The sequence below is a fragment of the Rhinoraja longicauda genome, chromosome 2 (assembly GCF_053455715.1).
Source record: "Rhinoraja longicauda isolate Sanriku21f chromosome 2, sRhiLon1.1, whole genome shotgun sequence".
Taxonomy (NCBI): domain Eukaryota; kingdom Metazoa; phylum Chordata; class Chondrichthyes; order Rajiformes; family Arhynchobatidae; genus Rhinoraja; species Rhinoraja longicauda.
In genome coordinates this window covers 5704157-5730311 of record NC_135954.1, presented here as the reverse complement: position 1 = coordinate 5730311, position 26155 = coordinate 5704157, and the positions used below count along the sequence as shown (strand labels likewise).

Below are 26155 nucleotides of genomic sequence, written 5' to 3'. Positions count from 1 at the left end.
TGCCAGAGGAGGTAGTTGAGGCCGGTACTCTATTCCCTGGAGTGCTGGAGGATGAGGGGTGATCTTATGGAGGTGTACAAAATCATGAGAGGAATAGATCGGGTAGACGCACGGAGATGCACTCTTGCCCAGAGTAGGGGAATCGAGGACCAGAGGACATAGGTTTAAGGTGAGGTGGGAAAGATTTAATAGGAATCTGAGGGATAACTTTTTCACACGAAGGGTGGTAGGTGTCTGGAACGAGCTGCCGGAAGAGGTAGTTGAGGCAGGGACTATTGCCATGTTTAAGAAACAATTGGACAGGTATGTGGATAGGACATGTTTAGAGGTAGACACAAAATGCTGGAGTAACTCAGCGGGTCAGGCAGCATCTCAGGACAGAAGGAATGGGTGACGTTTCGGGTCGAGACATGTTCAGAGGGATTATGGGCCAAACGCGGGCAGGTGGGATTTGTGTAGATGGGACGCGTTGGTCGGCGTGGGCAAGTTGGGCTGAAGGGCCTGTTTCCGTGCTGTATGACTCTGTAACTTCCTTCTGCCATCTTGCAAGAAATGACAACAAAAGAAGCTCAACGCATTTAATTTTGCCGTTCTGCTGAACATCTTACAGGACCCCTCCTCCAGTTCGTCTTAGTGCCCCCCCCCCCCCCATCCCAGAGAAGAAAGCTGAAGGAAGGATGATCTTTCCGTGAAACCAAACCCTTTTAAAGTTGGAAGAATTTCCTTGTAACATTCCTGTGGCCACTTTCCAGTAACCTTCCGATGATACGACGTACTCTACAGCAGTACAGCAAAGTCAATACAAATTGCAACCCATCTCCTTTGCCTTATAAGTCACATTCTTGGTTAAAAATAAATCCATCTGGTCTCGTAAACTGCAGCTATTCTAGCCTGTTACCCAGAAAAGGCGTGTGGAAATGAATTGAACTGCTCCCTTTAACTTCGTGCCTTCATGGGTTTTTAGGAGGAGAATTCGGCCGTTCGGCCCATCGAATCTACCCCGCCATTCAATCATGGCCGATCTATCTTTCTCACTCATCCCCTTTAGTTTAGTTTAGAGATACAGCGCAGAAACGGGGGCCTTGGCCCACCAAGTCTGCTCAGACCAGTGATCCCCACACACTAGCACTCTGCTACACACACGAGGAACAATTTACAATCTTTACCACAGCCAATTAGCCTACAAACCTGCACGTCTTTGGAGTGTGGGAGGAAACTGGAGCACCCGGAGAAAACCCACGCAGGTCACAGGAAGAACGTACAAACTCCATAGACACAAAATGCTGGAGTAACTCAGCGGGTCAGGCAGCATCTCTGGAGAAAAGGAATGGGTGACGTTTCGGGTTGAGACCCTTCAGACTGATGTCAGGGGAGGGGGCGGGACTCCATTCCTTCTCTCCAGAGATGCGGCCTGACCCGCTGAGTTACTCCAGCGTTTCGTGTCTACCTTCGATTTAGACCAGCATCTGCAGTTTTTTGTCCCGATACAAACTCCGTACCTGTGGTCAGGATCGAGCCCGGGTCTCTGGTGTCGTAAGGCAGCAACTCTACCGCTGCGCCACCGTGCTGCCCCAATTCTCCTGCCTTCTCCCCATAACCCCTGACACCCTTAACTGAAGTGCCTCCTTTAGACCGATGAGAATAGATTTCGGGCAGACACAAAATGCTGGAGTAACTCAGCGGGGCAGGCAGCGTCTCTGGATAGAAGGAATCGGCGACGTTCCTTCTATCCAGAGATGCTGCCTGACCCACTGAGTTACACCAGCATTTTGTGACTATCTTTGGTGTAAACCAGCATCTACAGTTCTGTTGATGTAGGTTAGTCTGAACAAGGGTCTCGACCCGAAACGTCACCCATTCCTTCTCTCCAGAGATGCTGCCTGTCCCGCTGAGTTACTCCAGATTTTTGTGTCTATCTAAAGTTCCTTCCACAGATTGAGGGAAGAAACCAGTGTCAGGACTGATTGGAGCTGGCTAATGCTAATCCTGCTATCTTTGTTGTTAGGTAAATGATTAAATATAAGGGAGCGAGAAACAGCTGGTAAACTTCAAGACAGCTGTGAATCCTTGAGTAAATCCAATGCGTGTTTCATTTCTCGAATGCAGCATGCTAAATAGGTTGTCTGAATTTCTGGCCACAAATACCTTTCTGCCGATTTGTTTTCACTACCAATGTATTCATTTGATCCCACTCTATGTATGATCTCTTTATCTTTAAATCTAGTATTGGGGCTTTAGCTTTTCATTCTTGAATTACATTTTAAACGGTTATACACCGATCAGCCAAAACATTATGACCACTGACGGGCGAAGTGAATAACATTGCTTATCTTGTTACAATGGCACCTGTCAAGGGGCGGGATATATTAGGCAGCAAGTGAACAATCAGTTCTTGAAGTTGACGTGTTGGATGCAGGAGAAATGGGCAGGAGTAAAGACCTGAGCGACTTTGACAAGGGCCAAATTGTTATGGCAGACGCATCTCTGAAACTGCAAGGCTTGTGGGGTGCTCCCGGTCAGCAATGATGAGTACCTACCGACAGTGGTCCGAGGAGGGACAAACCACAAACCGGCGACAGAGCGACCAAGGCTCATCGATGCGCGAGGGCAATGAAGGCTATCTCGTCTGGTCCGAACCGACAGAAGGTCTACTGTGGCACAAGTCACAGAAATGTTTAATGGTGGTCACGGGAGGAATGTGTCACAATGCACAGTGCATCGCACCCTGCTGCGTATGGGGCTGCACACGGAGGACCAACAGCATATTAGGCAGGTGGTCATAATGTTTTGGCTCATCAGGTCATAATGTTTTGGCTGATCGGTGTATGAAATCAATTGCCCAGAGTGGGGGAATTGACAAACCAGATGGCATGGGTTTAAGGTGAAGGGGGAAAGATTTAATAGGAATCTGAGTGGTAACTTTTTCATCCAAAGGGTGGTGGGTTGCCGGAGGAGGTAGTTGAGGCTGGTACTGTCACAATGTTTAAGAAACAATTAGACGGGTACATGGATAGGACAGGTTTAGAGGGATATGGACCAAACGCAGGCATGTTGGTCGGTTTAGTTTTGTTTAGTTTAGAGATAAAGCGCAGAAACAGGCCCTTTCGGACCACCGGGTCCGCGCCGACCACCGATCCCCGCACATTAATTCTATCCTACGCCACTAGGGACAATTTTTACATTTACCAAAGCCAATTAACCTACATTCCTGCACGTCTTTGGAGTGTGGGAGGAAACCAAAGATCTCGGAGAAAACCCTCGCAGGTCACGGGGAGAACGTACAAACTCTGTACAGACAGCACCCGTAGTCGGGATTGAACCCGGGTCTCCGGCGCTGCATTCGCTGTAAGGCAGCAACTCTACTGCTGTGCCACAAGTGTGGGCAAGTTGGGCCGCTGGGCCTGTTTCCATGCTGTATGACTAAGAATCTTGGCAGCTGGTACTTCAGCATAGAACAGCCCAGTGCTTCCCCCTTCTCTTAGCCCTCGAGTCCTGGCTACATCCATTTTCAATTCAAATCATAGTTGAGGTTGCATCTGCATCAAGTAGGCCAAAGGGTGCATTCATCCTCTTGGCAGCAAGTTAAGTTTAGAGATGCAGCTTGGAAACAGGCTCTTTGGCCCACCAAGTCCACACCGACCATCGATTACCCGTTAACACTAGTTCTATGCTATCCCATTTTCTCAGCCACATTAGGGGCAATTTTGGAGGCTGATTAACCGACAAACCCACATGTTTTTGGGATGTGGGAGGAAACCGGAGCACCCGGACTAAACCCAAGCAGTCACAGGGAGGAGGTGCAAACTCCACACAGACAGCACCTGAGGTCAGGATCGAGCCCCGGTCACTGGCGCTGTGAGGCAGCAGCTCTACCCGCTGCGCCACTGTGCTGCCCACGTGTTGCTAGACTGGAACATTGCAGTTTTGACCACTTCCACATTGTGGTATAATTGTCTTATTATTTTTATTTAATTTTATCAACTGTTAGAAATGAGATGTATAAAAATAGATCGGGTCGATGCATAAGAGTCTCTAGCCCAGAGTAGGTGAATCGAGGACCAGAGGGTATAGGTTTAAGGTGAGGGGGGGAACGATTTAATAGGAACCTGAGGGGTAACTTTTTCACACAAAGGGTGGTGGTTGTATGGAACGAGCTGCCGGAGGAGGTAGTTAAGGCAGGTACTATCGCAATATCGAAGCACCCGGAGGAAACCCCTATGGTCATAGGGGCGGCACGGTGGCGCAGCGGTAGAGTTGCTGCCTCACAGCGCCAGAGACCCGGGTTCGATCCCGACTGCGGGTGCGTTCTCCCCGTGACCCGCGTGGGTTGTCTCCGGGAGCTTCGGTTTCCTCCCACACTCCAAAGACCTACAAGTTTGTAAATTGTAAATGGTAAAGACATACAAGTTTGTAAATTGTAAATGGTAAAGACCTACAAGTTTGTAAATTGTAAACGATAAAATTGTAAATTGTCCCCAGTGTGTGTGTAGGATAGTGCTAGTGAACGGGGATCGTGGTTTCGGTGGGCCGAAGGGCCGGTTTCCATGCTGCATCTTTGAAAACTAAAACTAAAAACTAAAACGTACAAACTCGTGCAGCCAGCACCCGTTGTCAGGATGGAAACTGGGTCTCTGGCGCCATGAGGCAGCAACTCGAGCGCTGTAAGGCAGCAACTCGAGCGCTGTAAGGCAGCAACTCGAGCGCTGCGCCACCGTAACTTTGAATTTCTGGTGTTGACAAATGAAGTTGGACAAGCCTCTTCATCTTTTAGTTTACTCCTTCTTTCTTCCCCTCAACAGTTGTAAGAGCAGGCAATTACAAAAGATCTTTACTCAAAGTCACACTTTATGCTTACAGTACAGGAACAATATTTCTTCCAATCCATTGAAAACCACATGAACATGCCCCCATCCATCCTCATTCTATTTGCCCACGTTTGGTACATGTCCCTCTAAACCTTTCCTATCCATGTACCTATCCAAGAGTCTTTTAAATGTTGTTATAGTACTTTTGTGGAATTCTCTGCCACAGAAGGCAGTGGAGGCCAATTCACTGGATGAATTTAGAAGAGAGTTAGATAGAGCTCTAGGGGCTAGTGGAATCAAGGGATATGGGGAGAAGGCAGGCACGGGTTGCTGATTGTGGATGATCAGCCATGATCACAATGAATGGCGGTGCTGGCTCGAAGCGCCAAATGGCCTTCTCCTGCGCCTATTTTCTATGTTTCTATGTACTTGCTTCGTTTTCGTCGGCTCGTTTTCTATACCCACCACCTTATGAGTAAAAAATGATGCTGCTCAATTTCCCATAAACTCTTTCCCCTCTCAAACTTACGACCTCTGCCTCTTGATTCTCCCTGCTCTGGGTAAAAGACAGTTTACTTTAGTTTCGAAATACAGCACAGAAACAGGCCCTTCGGCCCACCGAGTCTGTGCCGACCAGCTATCCCCACACACTAAAGCTATCCTACACGCACACACTAGGGACAATTGTACGATTATACCACGCCGATAAACCTACAAACCTGTACGTCTTTGGCGTGTGGGAGGTAACCGGAGCAAACCCACGCAGGTCACGGGGAGAATGTACAAATTCTGTACAGACAGCACCTGTAGTCGGAGGTATTTATTCACAAAATGCTGGAGTAACTCAGCAGGTCAGGCAGCATCTCAGGAGAGAAAGAATGGGTGACGTTTCGGGTCAAGTCCCTTCTTCAGACTGATGGCACCTGTAGTCGGGATGGAACCCGGGTCTGCCACTGCGCCACTCTGTCGCGCAAAGACTCTGAGCATTAACCCTATCTATTCCCACATGACCTCTATAAGATCACCCCTCAGCCTCCTGTGCTCCAGGGAATAAAGTCCTAGCCTGCCCAACCTCAGGCCCTCGAGTCTTAGTTTAGTTTAGAGATACAGCGCGGAAAGAGACCCTTTGGCACACCGAGTCCGCGCCGACCTGCGATCCCCGAACACAAAATGCTATCCTACACACACTAGGGACAATTTACAATTTTTACCAAAGCCAATCAACCTACAAACTTGGTCACGGGGAGAACGTACAAACACCGTACAGACAACACCTGCAGTCAGGATCGAACCTGGCGCTGTGAGGCAGCAACTCTACCGCTGCGCCACCGTGCCGCCCTGACAACATCCTGGCAAATCCTCTCTGCGCCTCCTATAGCAGGGTGACCAAAACTGAGCACAGTGTTCCAAAAGAGGCCTTACCAACGTTCGTTTAAGGAACAAATCCTTGCTGATGTGAAAACTGTTGAATGAAATTTGAATGCCACTTCTTTAATACTAAGCTGCAATACAAGGAAGATTACCAGTGCATCAAATCAAAGTAGAGAGTCCAATTCCAACAGAGCTATAGATGGCCGTAAGCAGTGCAGTACAGTTAATAGATCATTCAGTAATTAATACAGGTTGGTAAGTTGACTTCTTGCATTGGCTAAGTTTAGTTCTTTCACGGACACCGATGACAGCATAAAAATAAATGCAGCACGTAAATATCTGTTGGGACTATTTATAAAACTCACTCTGAGCAGGAAACTAAATTTATCGCTTCACAGATATGCTCTACCTGCTCAATATCATTATCAGATGGTTCACCGTTTGCCGAGTGAGTTAGACAATAAGTTGACGTGTATCATTGTGTTTAGTTTAATTTAGAGATATAGTACAGCGTGGACACAGGCCCTTTGGCCCACCGAGTCCGCACTTTAATAGACAAGACAATAGGTGCAGGAGGAGGCCATTCGGGCCTTCGAGCCAGCACCGCCATTCAATGTGATCATGGCTGATCATTCTCAATCATAACCTGTACCAGCAACCGCCGCGCATTAACACTGTTCTACACGCACTAGGGACAATTTACAATTTCAAGACAATTTGGAGTGTGGGAGGAAACCGGAACCCCCGAGCAAAACCCCCCTGCGGGTCACGGGGAGAACGTGCAAACTCCGTGCAGACAGCATCCGTAGTCGGGATGGAGCCCGGGTCTCTGGCACTGCGAGGCAGCAACTCTACCGCTGCGCCACCGTGTCGCCCCCATGACCCTATGGGTTTCCTCCGGGTGCTCTGGTTTCCTCCCACACTCCAAATACGTGCAGGTCGCGAGGCTAATTGGCTTCCGTAAATTGTCCCTGGCGTCTAGGATCGAGCTGGTGAACGGGTGATCGCTGGTCAGTGCAGACTCGGTGGGCCGAAGGGCCTGTTTCCACGTTGTATCTCCAGAGGCTAAATCTTTGTGTTGTAGACAAACAGCTGTTGGATTTTGTATTCATAGCAAAGTACAGTAATGTGATAAAAATGCCTCGGAAATAAAGGACGTTCCTTTAGGAAGGAGAAGAGAAATTTCTTTACTCAGAGGGTGGTGAATCTGTGGAATTCATTGCCACAAAAGGCTGTGGAGGCCAAGTCAGTGGATATTTTTAAGGCAGAGATAGATAGATTCTTGATTATTACGGGTGTCAGAGGTTATGGGGAGAAGGCAGGAGAATGGGGTTGAGAGGGAGAGATAGATCAGCCGTGATTGAATGGCGGAATAGACTTGATGGGCTGAATGGCCTAATTCTGCTCCTATCACTTATGAACTAATAGACAATAGGTGCAGGAGGAGGCCATTTGGCCTTTTGCGCCAGCACTGCCATTCACTGTGATCATGGCTGATTATCCACAATCAGTACCCCGTTCCTGCCTTTTCCCCGTACCCCCTGACTCCGCTATCATTAAGAGCTCTGTCTAGCTCTCTCTTGAAAGCATTCAGAGAATTGGCCTCCACTGCCTTCTGAGGCAGAGAATTCCACAGATTCACAACTCTCTGGTGAAAAAGTTTTTCCTCATCTCCGTTCTAAATGGCCAACACCTTATTCTTAAACTGTGGCCCCTGGTTCTGGACTCCCCCAACATCGGGAACACGTTTCCTGCCTCTAGTGTGAACAATCCCTTAATAATCTTATACGTTTCAATAACATCCCCTCTCATCGTTCTAAATTCCAGTGTATACAAGCCTAGTGCATATAATGAACCTATGAAAGGAACTGCAGATGCTGGTTTATACCAGAGCTAGACACAAAATGCTGGGGTAACTCACCTGGGACTGACAGATTAATGATTATAACATTCAGAAAAGAACGATGGTTAATTTATGCATTGAGTGACTTTAGTTTATTGCCTCCTTTTTAATTGAATATTTAATTTAAACAATTCCTTTCATTTCAGATTCCCGAGCAGCTGTGAAGAATTCTGGCCGGGGGAAATGAAGCCTCGTGCAGTCCTGGGATCTTTTTGGAGCAAACTACCGGAAAACAAATGCAACGTGCAATTTATCAAAGCCGGATCGAAGCCTAACAGACACTGAGTGAGTCTTTCAAAGATGAAATCCAACCAGGAGCGCAGCAACGAATGTCTGCCGCCCAAGAAACGCGAGTTTCCAGTCAGCAGCCTTCCCTCCTCGGCCGCCGGGAGCGAGAGGAGTCGCAGTGAAAACTTGGCCTGGCTGGCCAACATAGCCAGCCGCCAAAGCAGTGTGGGCGTGAAGTATGGACATGCCAAGGGAGCTGGGGAAACCTCACTGGAAACTGGCCTGCCACTATACAAACCACTCCCGACAGCAGTGGACTACTCATCGGCCGGGAATGTGCGAGCGTGTCCGGGCGCCCCGCGGCTCCGAGCGGTGTATTCATCGTCCGTCTTGGCCCAGCCGGGGCCCTCCATGTCGCCGGTGGAGTACACGCCCCTGCAGCCGGCCGCGTTCCAGTTTGTCGGGCCGCCCGCGTTCAGCGGGCCCTACGCGGGGCCGCCGGCGTTCGTCCCCTCCCCGCTGGCCTCCGCCTCCCCGACGCAGTATTCCCACCTGGAGCCCTACTCCGCCATCTTCGGCGGCCCGTCCCAGCACAAGATGGCGGCGGTGGAGCAGCAGCAGCAGCAGCAGCAGCAGCAGCAGGCGGTGCCGGGCAGGACGCGCAGAGAGATGCCCGTATCCCCGCCGCCACCCTCGCAGTACGGGCAGGCCCCCAGCCCGTCGCCCAACATGACCAGGCCTCACTCCCCAGCCCCGCTGCACCCCCTCCACCCCCACCCGTCGCTGGCGCCGCGCTCCCACGCCGCCACCGCCCCCTCGCCCATGCTCCTGCAGTACGCGGACGCCGGCTACCACGCCGCCGCCCACAGGGAGGCCCAGCGGAAGGCCGGCGAGCCCAGGCCCCACCTGGCGCCGCGCAGGGAAGTGCTGAACGGCGAGGTGGAGAAATGCCGGCGCTACGAGTCGAATGTGGACAAGGCGGGGGCCAAAGCGCTGCCCCGGCACTACGAGATAAGGCACGGCACCCACGTGGTTGTCCACCCAGGCCCGGCCGACTACCCTGCACAGGAAACTTTAGCCCCCAGGGCCTCCGTGATGATCATCCCCAACAGCCACACGCCCACCACCGATCTGGACGTGCAACAGGCGAGGAGCAGTGGCAGCTCCCCGCTGGCCTTGTACGAGAAGGCCAACCTCAACCACGGCAAGGCCACCTTCTCCCCGCAGTCGGTCATCCAGACCACGCACACCCCCACGGACCACATCTCCATCGGCCTCCCCGCCGGGGCAGTCTACTCCAGCCCTCAGCAGCCACTCATCGGTTACATCAGCAGCCAGCAGCAAGGCCTGAGCTACCATGGCAACCTGCAGCAGCACCTGGTGATCCCCGGCGCCCACCCGCTCCTCATTCCCGTGTGCGGCACGGCGGTGGAGGCCCCGGGGATGGGCTCCACCGTGGTGACGTCCTCGCCGCAGTACGCCGCCACGTCCCACCCCTTCGCCACCAACGCCGGCCACAAGGCCGAGACCTACCACCACCTGGAACCGCCGGTGGCTCAGCCGGCCTACCACACTGCCATGGTGCAGGCACAGGTTCACCTGCCCCTCGTCCAGCCCTTCAGCTCTCCAGCTATGGCCGCCTCCAATCAGCTGCCTCCCTACTTCATGAAGGGCTCCATCATACAGCTGGCCAATGGCGAACTGAAGCGAGTGGAAGACTTGAAAACAGAGGACTTCATCCAGAGCGCTGAAATCAGCAGCGATCTGAAGATTGACTCTAGCACTGTGGAGCGCGTGGAAGGCAGTCAAGCCTCCAGCTTTGCTGTTCTGCAGTTTGCTGTAGGGGAACATAGAACACAGGTATGACCCAACGTGTCATCGGTCAACTGAAGTGCTGCACCGTTCGTTGTTAAGTTTAGTTTAGTTTAGAGATACAGTGCGGAAACAGGCCCTTCGGCCCACCGGTTCCGCGCCGACCAGCGATCCCCGCAAATTAACACTATCCTACACACACTCGGGACAATTTTACATTTACCAAGCCAATTAACCTAGTGTAGGAAAATAACTGCAGATGCTGATACGAATCGAAGGTATCACAAAATGCTGGAGTAATTCAGCAGGTCAGGCAGCATCTCAGGAGAGAAGGAATGGGTGACGTTTCGGGTCGAGTCTGAAGAAGGGTCTCGACCCGAAACGTCACCCATTCCTTCTCTCCTGAGATGCTGCCTGACCTGTTGAGTTACTCCAGCATTTTGTGAAGACAATTAACCTACATAGCTGTACGTCTTTGGAGTGTGGGAGGAAACCGAAGATCTCGGAGAAAACCCACGCAGGTCACGGGGAGAACGTACAAACTCCGTATAGACGGCGCCCGTAGTCGGGATGGAACCCGGGTCTCCGGCGCTGCATTCGCTGTAAGGCAGCAACTCTACCGCTGCACCACCGTGCCACCCTAATAGCAGAATTTGATTTTGATTTCAAGAAGTCCCTTCAAATCAAACCTCGTTAATCTTCCTCTTGGAAAATTGTTAATTTTTCAAGTCATAGTCATACAGCGTAGAAACAAGCCTTTTGGCCCAACTTGCCCAAAGCGACCAACATGTCCAATCTACACTAGTCCAACATGTTCCATCTAAAGTCTGAAGAAGGGTCTCGACCCGAAACGTCACCCATTCCTTCTCTCCAGAGATGCTGCCTGTCCCGCTGAGTTACTCCAGCATTTTGTGTGTACCTTCGATTTAATCCAGCATCCGCAGTTTTCTTTCCCATATTCCATCTAAACCTGTCCCATCCATTTATCTGTCCAAAAGTATCTTAAACGTTGCGAGAGTACTTGCCTCAACTACCTCCTCCAGCAGCTTGTTCCATACACCCACCACCCTTTGTGCGAAAAAAATTACCCTTCAGATTATAGACAATAGACAATAGGTGCAGGAGGAGGCCATTCGGCCCTTTGAGCAGCACATTCAATGTGATCATGGCTCATCATTCTCAATCAGTACCCCATTCCTGCCTTCTCCCCATACCCCCTGACTCCATTATCCTTAAGAGCTCTATCCAGCTCTCTCTTGAATGCATTCAGAGAATTGTCCTCCACTGCCTCCTGAGGCAGAGAATTCCACAGATTCACTGAAAAAGTTTTTCCTCATCTCAGTTCTAAATGGCCTACCCCTTATTCTTAAACTGTGGCCCCTTGTTCTGGACTCCCCCAACATTGGGAACATGTTTCCTGCCTCTAACGTGTCCAACCCCTTAATAATCTTATACGTTTCGATAAGATCTCCTCTCATCCTTCTAAATTCCAGTGTATACAAGCCTAGTCGCTCCAGTCTTTCAACATATGATAGTCCCGCCATTCCGGGAATTAACCTAGTAAACCTACGCTGCACGCCCTCAATAGCAAGAATATTCCAAAATCCCAAAATCCTTCCCCCTTCACCTTGAACACATGCCCTCTGGTTATCGATTCTCCTACTCTGGGCAAGATACTCTGTGTGTCTACCCAATCTATAGCTCTCAGTCCTTCCAAATCATATTGATGAGTCATAGGAGAAGAATTAGGCCATTCGGCCCACCGAGCCTACACCGCCCTTCAATTATGGCTGATCTAAAAACACACTATCCCTAGTGTGTAGGACAGTGCTAGTGTACAGGGTGATCGCTGGTCGGCGCGGACCCGGTGGGACGAAGGCACAGTTTCCGCGCCATGTCTCTAAAGTATAAAATCGTAGCATTTGATATTCACCTGAAAGAAATTGTGCAATCTCGTTGTGAGGTGGATTATACAGGGCCGATGCAAATGTCAACCTTTTCATTCCTATTCAGGTGCAGCTCACTGTGTAGTTTGCTGTACAGGTTTGTCAACAATTCGCTGATTGATTGACCTCAGTGTATCCCACGAAACTCATACTTAGCAATGAAAAGTAGAAAGTATTGCTTACTTGGTAATTAGTTTTATTCTCACGTGTCCGAAATACAGTGAAAGTCATTTCAAGTGCTATCCAGGCAGGTCATACCGTATGGTGTAGAGTATGGGTGCTGGGCGGTCACGGCGGTAGAGTTGCTGCCTTACAGCGCCAGAGACCCGGGTTCGATCCTGACTACGGGTGCTGTCTGTACGGAGTTTGTATGTTCTCCCCGTGACCTGCGAGGATTTTCTCGGAGATTCTTCGGTTTCCTCCCACACTCCAAAGACCTACGGGTTTATTGGTTAATTGGGTTGGCATAAGTGTAAAATTGTCCCTCGTGTGCGTAGGGTAGTGTTAACGTGCGGGGATCGCTGGTCGGTGCGGAGTCGGTTTTGGCCGAAGGGCCTGTTTCTGTGCTGTATCTCTAAACTAAACTAAACTAAAAGTACCATGAATGGATCTGCTAAACAGATACATGGACTTAGCATCTTGAGCAGTAAATACGGTTTGATGTTCTGGGCAACTATTGTGCAAGTTAAAATAATGATTGCAATGTAACGTTGTTCATTCAGTTTCACAATATAACATGTATAAAGTTATAGAATCACACTGCATGGAAGCAGGCCCTTCAGCCAAACATGTCCCATCTTCACTAGTATATGCGACATAGACATAGAACACATAGAAAATAGGTGCAGGAGGAGGCCATTTGGCCCTTTGAGCCAGCACCGCCATTCATTGTGATCGTGGCTGATCATCCACAATCAGTAACCCGTGCCTGCCTTCTCCCTACGTCCCTTGATTCCGCTAGCCCCCAGAGCTCTATCTAACTCTCTTTAAAATTCATCCAGTGAATTGGCCTCCACTGCCTTCTGTGGCAGAGAATTCCACAAATTCACAACTCTCTGGGTGAAAACGTTTTTTTCTCATCTCAGTTTTAAATGGCCTTCCCTTTTATTCTCAGACTGTGGCCCCTGGTTCTGGACTCCCCCAACATTGGGGACATTTTTCCTGCATCTAGCTTGTCCAGTCCTTTTATAATTTTATACGTCTCTATAAGATCCCCTCTCATCCTTCTAAACTCCAGTGCATACAAGCCCAGTCTTTCCAATCTTTCCTCACATGACAGTCCCGCCATCCCAGGGACTGTCATGTGAGGAAAGACTGTCAGCTTGTGAACTACGCTGCACTGCCTCAATAGTGTGACAACTAAACTTAGAGAAAGGCATATGGGAGCCAGAAAATAAATCTAAAGAGAGAAAGAGTCGTGCATTTAGTTTTTAGTTTTAGAGACGCAGCGTGGAAACAGATTCTTCACCACAGGTGTTCATCAGTTCAAGGGATGGCTCACCACCGCCCTCTCATGGGCAGTGGGGGTAAGCATTTATTGCTGGCTACAATGGCGCTTTTCCTTGTTCAGAAGTTATCGGAGCAAGATTAGGCCATTCGGCCCATCGGGTCGGGTCAACTCCGCCATTCAATACCGTACCATACGATACGATAAAACTTTATTCATCCCCGGTGGGAAATTGGTCTGCCGACGGTCACAACGCACAAGGTACACGAAATACTGAAATACTGAAGTTAAAAGTGAAAACAAAAAGAAAAGGACAAGCAACTGTTGGCTGGCTGCCGTGTGCCTTCACCGGAACGAACGAACGAACAAACAAACATACAAACGCAGACATCCCCTGGGCAGAGGATTCTAAACTAGTGCCCACCCCCTCCCCCAACACCAGGTCCCCCTTTGTTCTTCCACTGGCGGTCTCCCCACGCCAGGTCCTCTATTGTCTTACCCTCACCCCCCCCCCCCCCCCGCACTCATCGACCGCGAGGCCCCATCGCCACCGAGGCTGATCTATCTCTCCCTCCTAACCCCATTCTCCTGCCTTCTCCCCATAACCCCCGACACCCGCACTAATCAAGAATCTATCAGCCTCCACCTTAAAAATATCCATTGACTTGGCCTCCACAGACTTATGGCAATGAATTCCACAAATTCACCACCCTCTGACTAAAGAAACTCCTCCTCATCTCTTTTCTATGGGTACGTCCTTTTATTCTGAAGCTATGGCCTCTGGTCCAAGTCTCTCCCATTAGTGGAAAGATCCTCTCTCCACATCCACTCTATCCAGGTCTTTCAACGAGTTCCCGCCTCATCCTTCTAAAGTCCAGCCAGTACAGGCCCAGTGACGTCAAATACTCATTATATGTTAACCCAATTATTCCAGGGATCATAGAAACATAGAAAATAGGTGCAGGAGTAACCCATTCAGCCCTTCGAGCCAGCACGGTGGCGCAGTGGTAGAGTTGCTGCCTTACAGCGAATGCAGCGCCGGAGACTCAGGTTCGATCCTGACTATGGGCGCCGTCTGCACGGAGTTTGTACGTTCTCCCCGTGACCTGCGTGGGTTTTCTCCGAGATCTTCGGTTTCCTCCCACACTCCAAAGACGTACAGGTATGTAGGTTAATTGGCTGGGCAAATGTAAAATTTGGCCCTAGTGGGTGTAGGATAGTGTTAATGTGCGGGGATCGCTGGGCGGCGCAGACCCGGTGGGCCGAAGGGCCTGTTTCCGCGCTGTATCTAAATCTAAAATCTAAATACAATCATGGCTGATCATCCAGAATCAGTACCCTGTTCCTGCTTTCTCCCCATATCTCTTGATTCCATTAGCCCTAAGACCTACTGACTCCCATAGCTATCTTGACTACACTTCTTTCCCACCCTGTTTCCTGTAAAAGCTCTATCCCCTACTCCCAATTCCCCCGTCTACGCCGCATCTGCGCCCAGGATGAGGTGTTCCATACTAGGGCATCGGAGATGTCCTCATTCTTGAGGAAATGGAGACGCTAGGGTCTTCTCAATATCCCACAGCTCCACACTTGCTCCCCCTCCCCCTATTCGTAACAAGGACAGAGTCCCCCTTGTCCTCACCTTCCACCCCATCAGCCGTCGCATACAGCATGTAATCCTCCAACATTTCCGTCACCTCCAACGGGATCGCACTACTGGCCACATCTTCCCATCTCCTCCGCTTTCTGCGTTCCGCAGAGACCGTTCCCTCCGTAACTCCCAGGTCCACTCGTCCCTTCCCACCCAAACCACCCCCTCCCCAGGTACTTTCTCCTGCAACCGCAGGAGATGCAACACCTGTCCCTTTACCTCCCCCCTCGACTCCATCCAAGGACCCAAACAGTCTTTCCAGGTGAGGCAGAGGTTCACCTGCACCTCCTCCACCCTCATCTATTGTATCCGCTGTTCCAGGTGTCAACATCTCTACATCGGCGAGACCAAGCGCAGGCTCGGCGATCGTTTCGCTGAACACCTCCGCTCAGTCCGCCTTAACCTACCTGATCTCCCAGTGGCTGAGCACTTCAACTCCCCCTCCCACTCCCAATCTGACCTTACTGTCCTGGGCCTCCTCTATTGCCAGAGTGAGGCCCAGCGCAAATTGGAGGAACAGCACCTCATATTTCACTTGGGTAGTTTACACCCCAGCGGTATCAACATTGACTTCTCTAACTTCAGATAGACCCTGCTTTCCCCCTCTATCCCCTCTCCCTTCCCAGTTCTCCCACCAGTCTTCCTGTTTCCGACCACATCCTATCTTTGTCCCGCCCCATCCCCTGACAACAGTCTGAAGAAGGGTCTCGTCCCAAAATGTCATCCATTCCTTCTCTCCAGAGATGCTGCGTGACCTGCTGGGTTACTCCAGCATCTTGTGTCTACCTTCTACCTTGCCTGTAATTCCCATTGTCTGTCATTCGATGCTTATAGGTAGTCTTGGTTATTGGTTAAGGAGATGGATTGCAAGAGCAATTACATATCAGGATCATTATCAAATCAATGGATTAAATATAGATCAGAAAATGAAAATCTACACGTTTCAGTTCATCCGTGAACATTTTAAATATCCAAATCGATTCTGGGATCAGAAGGCCAGGGACAATACAACCCACACATCTACAAGAGCTAGATAGAGCTCTTAAGGATAGCGGAGTCAGGGGGCATGGGGAGAAGGCAGGAACGGGGTACTGATTGAGGATGATCAGCCATGATCACATTGAATGGCGGTGCTGGCTCGAAGGGCCGAATGGCCTCCTCCTGCACCTATTGTCTATTGTCCACTTAACATAACTCTCTCCAGCAAATTCGTTCATAAGTGATAGGAGCAGACTTAGGGCATTCGGCCCATCAAGTCTACTCCGCCATTTAGCCTATCAAGCCTACACTGGTATTCAATCATGGCTGATCCATCGTTCCCTCTGAACCCTATTCTGCTGCCTTCTCCCCATAACCCCTGATACCCGTACTAATCAAGAATCTCTCTGCCGTAAAAATATCCATTGACTTGGCCTCCAATGCTAAATCAGCTTGTTGTTTTCATCAGTAACGCTCTGTTTGAGATAACAGCAAGCTGCCTCAGCATCTACAGTGCCACAGTAATTCCTCTTTGGAAATACCTCAATTGCTGTAAAGCACTTGAAAGGGGACAAACAAACGTGATGGAGCAGTAGAGCTACTGCCTCACAGCGCCAGAGATCTGGGTTCGATCCTAACTGCGGGTGCTGTCAATAGTCAATAGTCAATTTTATTTGTCACATACACATAAATGTGCAGTGAAATGAAAGATTACCCACAGTCCAACAATAAGAGCAATAAAAATAAGCAATAACACACACAATCATAAACCAACACCAAACAAAAAGAAACATCCATCACAGTGAGTCTCCTCCAGTCACCTCCTCACTGTGATGGAAGGCCAGAATGTCTTTTCTCTTCCCCTGCCGTCTTCTCCCGCGGTCAGGCTGTTGAAGTTGCCACGTTCCAGGCCGCGCCGGACGGTGAAAGGTCCGCAGCGGGCCGACCCAAGCCCCAGTACGGAGTTTGTACATTCGCTCCGTGACCCGCGTGGGTTTTCTCCGTGTGCTCCGGTTTCCTCCCACGCTCCAAAGACGTACAGGTTTGTAGGCTAATTGGCTTCGGTAAAAAAAATGATTGTCCCTAGTGTGTGTGTGTGTGTGTGTGTGTGCGTGTGCGCAGGGTAGTGTTATTGTTTGGAGATTGCTGTCCTATCCATGTACCTGTCACGTACACTTAATCCTGACTCCACTTGTTCTTGACTCCAAGGTAGCATGTGCCTCTGGAATGAGAGTGTAATTACAGCGTGACAAGGTGTCATCTAATAAAAATGAGGACCAAGGGAGTTGTAGCGGAAAGTTATTGCAGTATGTGTGTGGGTGGAGAAAGCTTCACTTAATGTACATTATTGCTCGTTCACAGCCAGTCAACAACTAAATATTTAAATCTCAATAGACCAAGTGGACCTGTTGGGCCCAAACCTCTCCTGCATTGGTGCAGCACCCTCTCCTCCCCTCCCTCCCCCCTTCCTCCCTCCTCCCTCCTCCCCCACTTCCCCTCCCCCCCACTCCATCCCCCTCAACACCCCTTATCCTCCCCCCTTCCCCCTCCATCCCCCTCTCCCTCCACCCCCTCCCCCACCCCCCTTCCCCTCCCCCCGCCCCCCTCCCCTCCCCCCTCCACCCCGCCCCCCCCGCCCCACCCCCTTCCCCCCCTCCCCTCCCCCTCCTTCCAGCCCCCTTCCCTCCACCCCCTTCCCCTCCCCCCCCACTCCAACCACCTCAACGCCCCTTATCCTCCCCCTCCCTCCACCCCCCTCCCTCCCTAGGAGATAGATTTAAACTTTAAAATGTGAATAACTTTAAAAATATAACACCGATTTCAACGAAACTTCTTCCATTAGCACCAAAGGGATGACGGTGAGTAAGGTGGGCCTGAAATTGTCGCGCTATCGTGTACCGTTTTGGCTGTAGTTGAGGAACAAACAAACGAGAGTTTTAGTATACGGATTAAAAAGTTTAAATTTCTGTTCACTTATTTGACCAGTTCCATGATTCAATGTTTTTGGGCGAAAACCTTCTATTTTTAGTAAATTCCATGTCTGCATTAATTGTATGTTTCATACACCTGACTAGTTCATATGTGATAGGAACAGAATTAGGCCGTTCTGCCCATCTGAGTCTACTCCATCCGCCATTCAATCATGGCTGATCTATCTCTCCCTCCTAACCCCATTCTCCTGCCTTCTCCCCATAACCCCTGACACCCGCACTATCATATCATATCATATCATATCATATATATACAGCCGGAAACAGGCCTTTTCGGCCCTCCAAGTCCGTGCCGCCCAGCGATCCCCGTACATTAACACTATCCTACACCCACTAGGGACAATTTTTACATTTACCCAGCCAATTAACCTACATACCTGTACGTCTTTGGAGTGTGGGAGGAAACCGAAGATCTCGGAGAAAACCCACGCAGGTCACGGGGAGAACGTACAAACTCCTTACAGTGCAGCACCCGTAGTCAGGATCGAACCTGAGTCTCCGGCGCTGCATTCGCTGTAAAGCAGCAACTCTACCGCTGCGCTACCGTGTCAAGAATCTATCTATCTCTGCCTTAAAAATATCCATTGACTTGTCCTCCACAGCCATCTGTGGCAATGAATTCCACAGATTCACCACCCTCTGACTAAAGAAATTCCTCCTCATCTCCTTCCTAAAAGTGCATCGATTTATTCTGAGGCTGCGGGCCTCTTGTGCTAGGCTCTGCCTCTTGTGGGAACCTTTCAAGATCCTTTCTGAAAGAAGATTCAATGGCAAACATGATACATTCGGTAGTAAGGATGGCAAATTCAATGCTCGCATTTATATCAAGAGGACTGAAATACAAAAACAGACATGTAATGCTGAGGCTCGACGAGGAGCTGGTCAGGCCGCATTTGGAGCACCGTGAGCAAATTTGGGCCCAATATCCAAGGAAGGATGTGCTGGCTCTGGAGAGGGTCCCGAGGAGGTTTGCAAGAATTATCCCAGGAATGAGTGGGTTAGCATATAATGAGCGTGTGTCGGCACTGGGCCTGTACTCGCTGGAGTTTAGAAGGTTGAGGGGGGACCTCATTGAAACTTGCAGAATAATGAAAGGCCTGGATAGAGTGGATGTGGAGAGGATGTTTCCACTGGTGGGAGAGTCTACGACCAGAGGTCACAGCCTCAGAATTAAAGAGCGATCTTTTAGACAGGAGGTGAGGAGGAACTTCTTTAGTTAGAGGGTAGTTAATCTGTGGAACTCATTGCCACAGAGGGCTGTGGAGGCCAAGTCAGTTGATATTTTGTACAGCAGGGATAGACAAATGCTTGATTAGAATTGGTGTCAAAGGTTAAGGGGAAAAGGCAGGAAAATGTGATTAGGAGGCAGAGATCAGCCATGATTGAATGGCGGAGTAGACTCGATGGGCTGAATGAGAGGGGATCTTATAGAAACATATAAAATTCTTAAAGGATTGGACAGGCTAGGTGCAGGAAAAATGTTCTCAATGTTGGGGGAGTCCAGAACCAGGGGGGAGTAAGGGGGAGGCCATTTAGGACTGAGGTGAGGAAAAACCTTTTCACCCAGAGAGTTGTGAATCTGTGGAATTCTCTGCCACAGAAGGTAGTGGAGGCCAATTCACTGGATGTATTCAAGAGACAGTTAGATACAGCTCTTCGGGGTAACGGAATCAAGGGATATGAGGAGAGAGCAGGAACGGGGTACTGATTTTGGATGATCAGCCATGATCATATTGACTGGCGTTGCTGGCTCGAAGGGACGAATGGCCTTCTCCTGCACCTATTTTCTATGTTTCTATGAGTAGAATTAGGCCATTCGGCCCATCAAGTCTACACCGCCATTCAATCATGGTTGATCTATCTCTCCTTTCTAACCCCATTCTCCTGTCTTCTCCCCATAACTCCCGACACCCGTACTAATCAAGAATCGATCTATCTCTGCCGTTAAAAATACCCACTGACCTGGCCTCCACAGATTCACCACCCGTCATCCTTCTGCACTTGTCTAATCTGCTGGCAAGTCTGATGAAGCTTGTGTTTTTGTGCATTGCATTTAAAGGGATCCCGGTTGACTCTTTGTTGTGACGTTTGATTTGCAGGTCAGTGTTGAAGTGCTGGCGGAACATCCGTTTTTTGTGTTTGGGAAAGGCTGGTCGTCGTGTTGCCCCGAGAGGACCAGCCAACTCTTTGGCCTGCCCTGCTGCAAGCTCTCAGTGGGTGACGTGTGCATATCCCTCACGCTGAGGAACCCGAAGAACGGCTCCTTGAACCGAGGGCAGGCGGCGGACGTGGCCCCGGCCCAGCCGCGGCCCCCCAGGAACTACTGCCCGGCCTCCGCCTCCGCCTGCAGGCCCCGCTACTCGGAGCGGGAAAACGGGATTGTCCAGGGAAACGTCTGGGAGAACGGCAGGCCCTTCGACGGGGGGCCGGCCGCCCAACCCGCCAAGCCCTGGCTCGGCAAGGCAGAGGTCGGGAGGGCCCCGTCCAGGAAGCGCAGGTGGTCTGCCCCCGAGACACGGAAAGTGGAGAAGACTGAAGAGCAGCCTCCCCTCCTCCCCAGACCATCCTTCATTCCTCAGGAGGTGAAGATTTGCATCGAAGGCCGGTCCAACCTGGGCCAGTGAAGAAGGCACTTTGGGGCGGAGTGACAAAGGCTCACACGACAACAACGACAACAACAACAACAAAAAAAATGTTAAATCTATAATACTGTACTGTAGACTTAAAGCTAGAAAAAAAAAACCAGTATTTACATGTTATCTGCTTGTTATTTTAGGTTTTTTGTTAATAACATGTAATAATTTTGAATGGTGTTAAGGAGAAGGCTGGTAGGTGTTCTTTACACATAGCTTTGACTGTTCACTGTTTATTGAATGCCCTTATGAAAATTCTCACCTGGATTATTCCTGTTCATGATTAGAATCCATTATAGTCTTCTCTGGTACTGCTTTTTTTTATTTTAATTTGGTTCATATTTAGTGACAGTGTGTGCCACTTTATTTTGTTCCCCCTGACTTATTAGTACATTGTGTGAAATCCACAGTGGGGGCAGGGTGACGTTTGGGCATTTGCAATTTTTAGTCATATTTATTTTGTCGGGGAGGGGTGGGGGCAAGGGCGATCCTCTCTCTCTCTCTCGCTCTTCGAGAGTCCCGACATCATACCAAATTTGACGAGTTTAGTATTATCTGTAAAAACACTGTCATCCACTTAAACTAGATACTGAACGTTGAAAGAAACGGATGCTGAAGAATGACGTTTGTCTCGAAGGCGCGAGTGTAGAAACCAATTGTAGAATCGAGTTGTTTGTAAGAGTGTGAGAATCAGCGGAGATGATTCCTTTGAGTGAATGATGATTTAGCACGATAGTGGCAGTCCTGTGGGAGACTGCTTTATCAGAACGCACTTTTTAAATGTAATGCTTAAAAGAAGAGGGGCAGGGGTTTGGATTCCCAGCGAGTTGAAACGCAAGCTGGAAGAGATAATCTTAAGAGTTATCCAGTATTTAACTGTTGTACTTTTAAAGCATTTGGCAATTTGCACACCTCGATAGTCAAACAATCATCCAATGAGTCTGTCAGTTGTTGTGTATTTTTTTTCTCTCGAACCTTTTTCTTTTTGAAAAGGGGAAAACGTTAAATAAAAGAGATGTAGCGGATGTTGTTTGGCCTGTGTTGGAGTTGGGACATTCCCGCAGTGTTGTTTATCAGGAGACCATGTTGAGCGATGGACTCGAAGCCTGTCATATCTATTAACCTCCCCAAGACAGTTCGAAAGGATACACCTTTCCAGTAATTCTTCCCATTTTTAGGAGATCTCACTCAGGCTGTTTCAAAAAATTTTTTTAATGGGTTTCCAGTTGTGTAACAAAAGTAGGTTTCTTCCCTGCTTATATTTTCCCCATGATTATAGGGTGCAGTGGTAGAGTTGCCGCCTTACAGCGCCAGAGACCCGGGTCCCAGGTTCGATCCTGACTACGGAGTTTGTACGTTCTCCCCGTAACCTGCGTGGGTGTTCTCAAAGATCTTTGGTTTCCTCCCGCACTCCAAGGACGTACAGGTTTGTAGGTTAATTGGCTTGATACAAATGTAAACTGTCCCTAGTGTGTGTAGGGCAGCGTTAATGTGCGGGGATCGCTGGTCGGCGCGGACTCGGTGGGCCGAAGGGACTGTATCTTTAAACTGAACTAAATCAGTGCATATCAGTGATATCAATTCTTTAAAAAATTGTACAGGGTTTTATCGTTCAAATCTTAGTTCTCAGCCACCTTCAATGAGCTCATAGATTATTTTAGAGTGTGCAATGCCTTTTTGAAGCACATGATACGATAACACTCAAAATGTCATTCATGAGGAACACAGTATTTAAAATGAACAAAGCCTCCTTTAATATAGACACAAACTGCTGGAGTAACTCAGTGGGACAGGCAGCATCTCTGGAGAGAAGGAATGGATGACGTTTTAGGGTCGAGACCCTTCTTCAGACTGAGAGTCAGGGGAGAGGGAAACTATAGAGACGGAAGGGTACAAGGAGAACATCACCCATTCCTTGTGTCTACCCTCGGTGTAAACCAGCATCTGCACTTCCTCCCTACTCCGTTTGATATAGGCTTGTTTCATAATAGATCATCGATCAACATTGAAAATGTAGGATGGGTTTTGGGGGTGATGACGTTTTAATATGTGCAATTCGGTCAAAACCTGGCTTGCAGTGGTAAAGTGACTTCTTGGCTTGCCTCTGTTATGAATGTACCCAGATCTGTTTCGAAAATCGTAATGAAAGGAATGGGGATGGGATCAGAGAGGCAAAGAAGCTCGCGTACTGCTGAAGTTCATGTTAACAAGACCTCTTAACAGTGCACCAAAATAGCTGAACAAGCTTTCCTACGTTGCACATTGACATTACTTGGTTACTAAAGCTGGGTTCCTAATGATAGAATGGGGTTTCACTTGGAGGTGCAGCGGTAGAGTTGCCGCCTGAGATCCGGGTTCGATCCTGACCACGGGTGCTGTCTGGACGGCGTTTGTACATTCTCCCCCGTGACCTGCGTGGGTTTTCTCCTGCTTCCTCCCACACTCCAAAGACGCACAGGTTTGTAGAGATGAATTGGCGTGGTGTAAATGTTTAAAAAAATGGTCCCTGGTGTGTGTAGGGTAGTGTGAATGTGCGGGGATCGCTGGTCGTAGGGCATGCTACCGCGCTGTAACTCTAAACTAAACTAAAAACAAAACTACATGTGTGAGCCCTTCCATTAACACACGCAGGGCCTTCAAGTTCTTACATTTTTTTCTTTAAGGCAAGAGAAAATCAAAGTGCAGAGCAGAGACGTGAGATTCTAGCTAAATGAATCAGTCAGATAGGTTGATTTTTCTTTTCAAGACCCTCGGAGTGGGAGCAGGGGCTCGTTTAACTGCCTGAATCCACTGAAGGAACACTACAGGAAATAGTCAGATGCAAGACCATCGATTCAGCGGCTTGTCTTATGTTGATGTACAAGTAGGAATTCCAAATCCACAACCTCGATGCGCCCACACACGTTAACTCGGAAACTGTTTGCTTGATTAGCACGTGCAATAATCATTTGTCGAAAGTGCCAGGTCTAAGACAATAGTTCACATCTTTTCGCTTACATTTTTAAAAAGAAATATCATTGGCATTTCTCTCGCTAACCGTTTCACCGCTGCCTTTATGATTTTCCCTGCCCAAAACCAAGGCCTCCTCTGACAAAGAAGAATGTTGAATCAGAATGCAAGAAAAGCTTTAGACAGACACAGAGTGCTGGAGTAACTCAGCGGGTCAGGCAGCATCTCTGGAGAATATGGATAGGTGACGTTTCACAGAGTGCTGGAGTAACTCAGCGGGTCAGGCAGCATCTGTGGAGAACATGGATAGGTGACGTTTCACAGAGTGCTGGAGTAACTCAGCGGGTCAGCAGGCATCTCTGGAGAACATGGATAGGTGACGTTTCACAGAGTGCTGGAGTAACTCAGCGGGTCAGGCAGCATCTCTGGAGAACATGGATAGGTGGCGTTTCACAGAGTGCTGGAGTAACTCAGCGGGTCAGGCAGCATCTCTGGAGGGAAAGAATAGGTGACATTTCAGGCCGAGACCCTTCTTCAGACTGATTAGACGAGGAGAGCTTTTTTACGTTTGTAGCCACGTCAGCTGCCTGCTTCTGTACAAAGTCTGATTTGCCATAGTTAACTGACAACTATTTTCTTTAAAAAAAGTTTGTGGTGAGCAAAAAAAAAAAAAAGTTTAACACGAAACTCACACAAAAACCCCCCATATAAAGTCAGGGTAACCCAACCTGTTTGTAGACAATTTACTGGTTATTCCTATGGTAGTAGAAATTCCCCACGCGGACATCTTTTTAATTTGTTGGATAGGATGATTGGAGTGATCTGTAGAACCCTTTCACGCCTTTTACTCAGGGATGGGCTGGTATCTATGTGGAACACTGATGTAACGAGAAACAGCACTTTCACTAACTCCGAAGCCTACTTTCTTTTTAACAGACCTAGCCTCAAACGACGTTACCGTACTAATCTGATCATTGTGGCGCCCACTGTACCTAGACGGCATCGCTTAGACAGAAGTGCTTTTTGTTTGGAAGTCACGGCTCACACATATACGTTGATTAGTACAGGTAATGTGAAACTATTGCACATGGGAACGGTTGAATGTTGGGGGGGCTCCTCGAAAGGCTCAGATACTGTTTAAATTAGCTTTGACTTTCATACCTTGTAAAATATTGGAGAGGGGAGGGGAGGGGGCGCGGGGTGGGGGGGTGAGGGGGAGGGAGGGAGGGTGGAGAAATAAACCATTACAAAATGTTGAAGGTTCCCTTTATAAATGTATGTGTTCATTTGCAAATGTCCAGGAGACTGGTCTATTCAGGCTGTCGCGAGATTGAAGTACCTACTGTACAAAGAGGCTTTAGGAAGTGCAGTCAGTCTTGTGAATAGATTTCCAGGCAGAATCCTGAATTTGCTCCATTCTTTGGTCGTGAGTACCTATCGGCCGTTTTTAAAGTCTTCCATTGAGAATCAATTAGAGGTGGCGATTGTCTTCTTTGTTTTCTTTGTGGACTTAATGGACTGGGCTGTGGTCAAATAATGTCAAAAGTGGCCAGTAGAGGTAAGAAAAATGGGGGAGGGATTTAAAATGTTTTGCACCTTACTGATAACGAGAGAGAGTCTTTTCAGTACATAAATACATAGTTAAGAGCTTTCATTGTGAAAGGGGGACGTTTTTCCGTACACGTGTGTATTCTATGTAATTCCAGTGTACAATATCGTACTTGCACTAGCTTTTTTTAAAAACAATTATACAAATGGAAGAATTCATACTCTATTTTCTAATCGTGGTGTGTCTATTTGTAGGATACACCCGGATCTGTTGAATTTTATGGTCCCTTTCTTTGGTGCTTGCAGGTTTTCTAGTTAGAAGTTATTTCATTATTATGATAATATTTGATCCAGACTTTGAACAAATTTTGTTTTAAAGAAATTGTCTGTATACCAGTACAAGTTTATTGTTTCAGTATACTCGTACTAATAAAATAACAGTGCCAACCACAGCCGTTTCCCCTGGTTGCTTCCTTCTTTCTAGTTTTTTAATCTTTCGGGAGTCAAGAGTGTTTTATTGTCATACGTCCGAGGTCGATCAATGATATTCTTCCTTGCAGCAGCACAACACTTCATACAATTTAGGGGCGGCACGGTGGCGCAGCGTTAGAGTTGCCGCCTCACAGCGCCAGAGACCCGGGTTCCATCCTGCCTACGGGCGTCGTCTGTACGGAGTTTGTACGTTCTCCCCGTGACCCGCGTGGGTTTTCTCCGGGTGCTCCGGTTTCCTCCCACACTCCAAAGACGTACAGGTTTGTAGGTTAATTGGCTTCAGGTAAAAAATTATAAATTGCCCCTAGTGTAGTGCACGGGGTGATTGCTGGTGGGCCGAAGGGCCTGTTTCTGCACTGCGATCTCAAAAACTAAAACATGCACAGAATGGAGGGATATGGATC

General features: G+C 48.8%; 1 protein-coding gene across 9 annotated transcripts in view; it reads left to right on the top strand.

The window, feature by feature from the left end:
• atxn1a (ataxin 1a) overlaps nucleotides 1-25703 on the top strand; it is a 229654-nt gene extending 203951 nt beyond the window's left edge. For all 9 annotated transcript variants that reach the window (XM_078414468.1, XM_078414512.1, XM_078414450.1 and 6 more), the window contains 2 exons: nucleotides 8226-10167; nucleotides 20229-25703. In XM_078414468.1, the coding sequence (XP_078270594.1) occupies nucleotides 8380-10167; nucleotides 20229-20753 (2313 nt within the window). In that variant the 5' untranslated portion in view covers nucleotides 8226-8379 and the 3' untranslated portion in view covers nucleotides 20754-25703. The remainder of the gene's footprint in view (nucleotides 1-8225; nucleotides 10168-20228) is intronic.
• The last annotated feature ends 452 nt before the right edge of the window (nucleotides 25704-26155 follow it).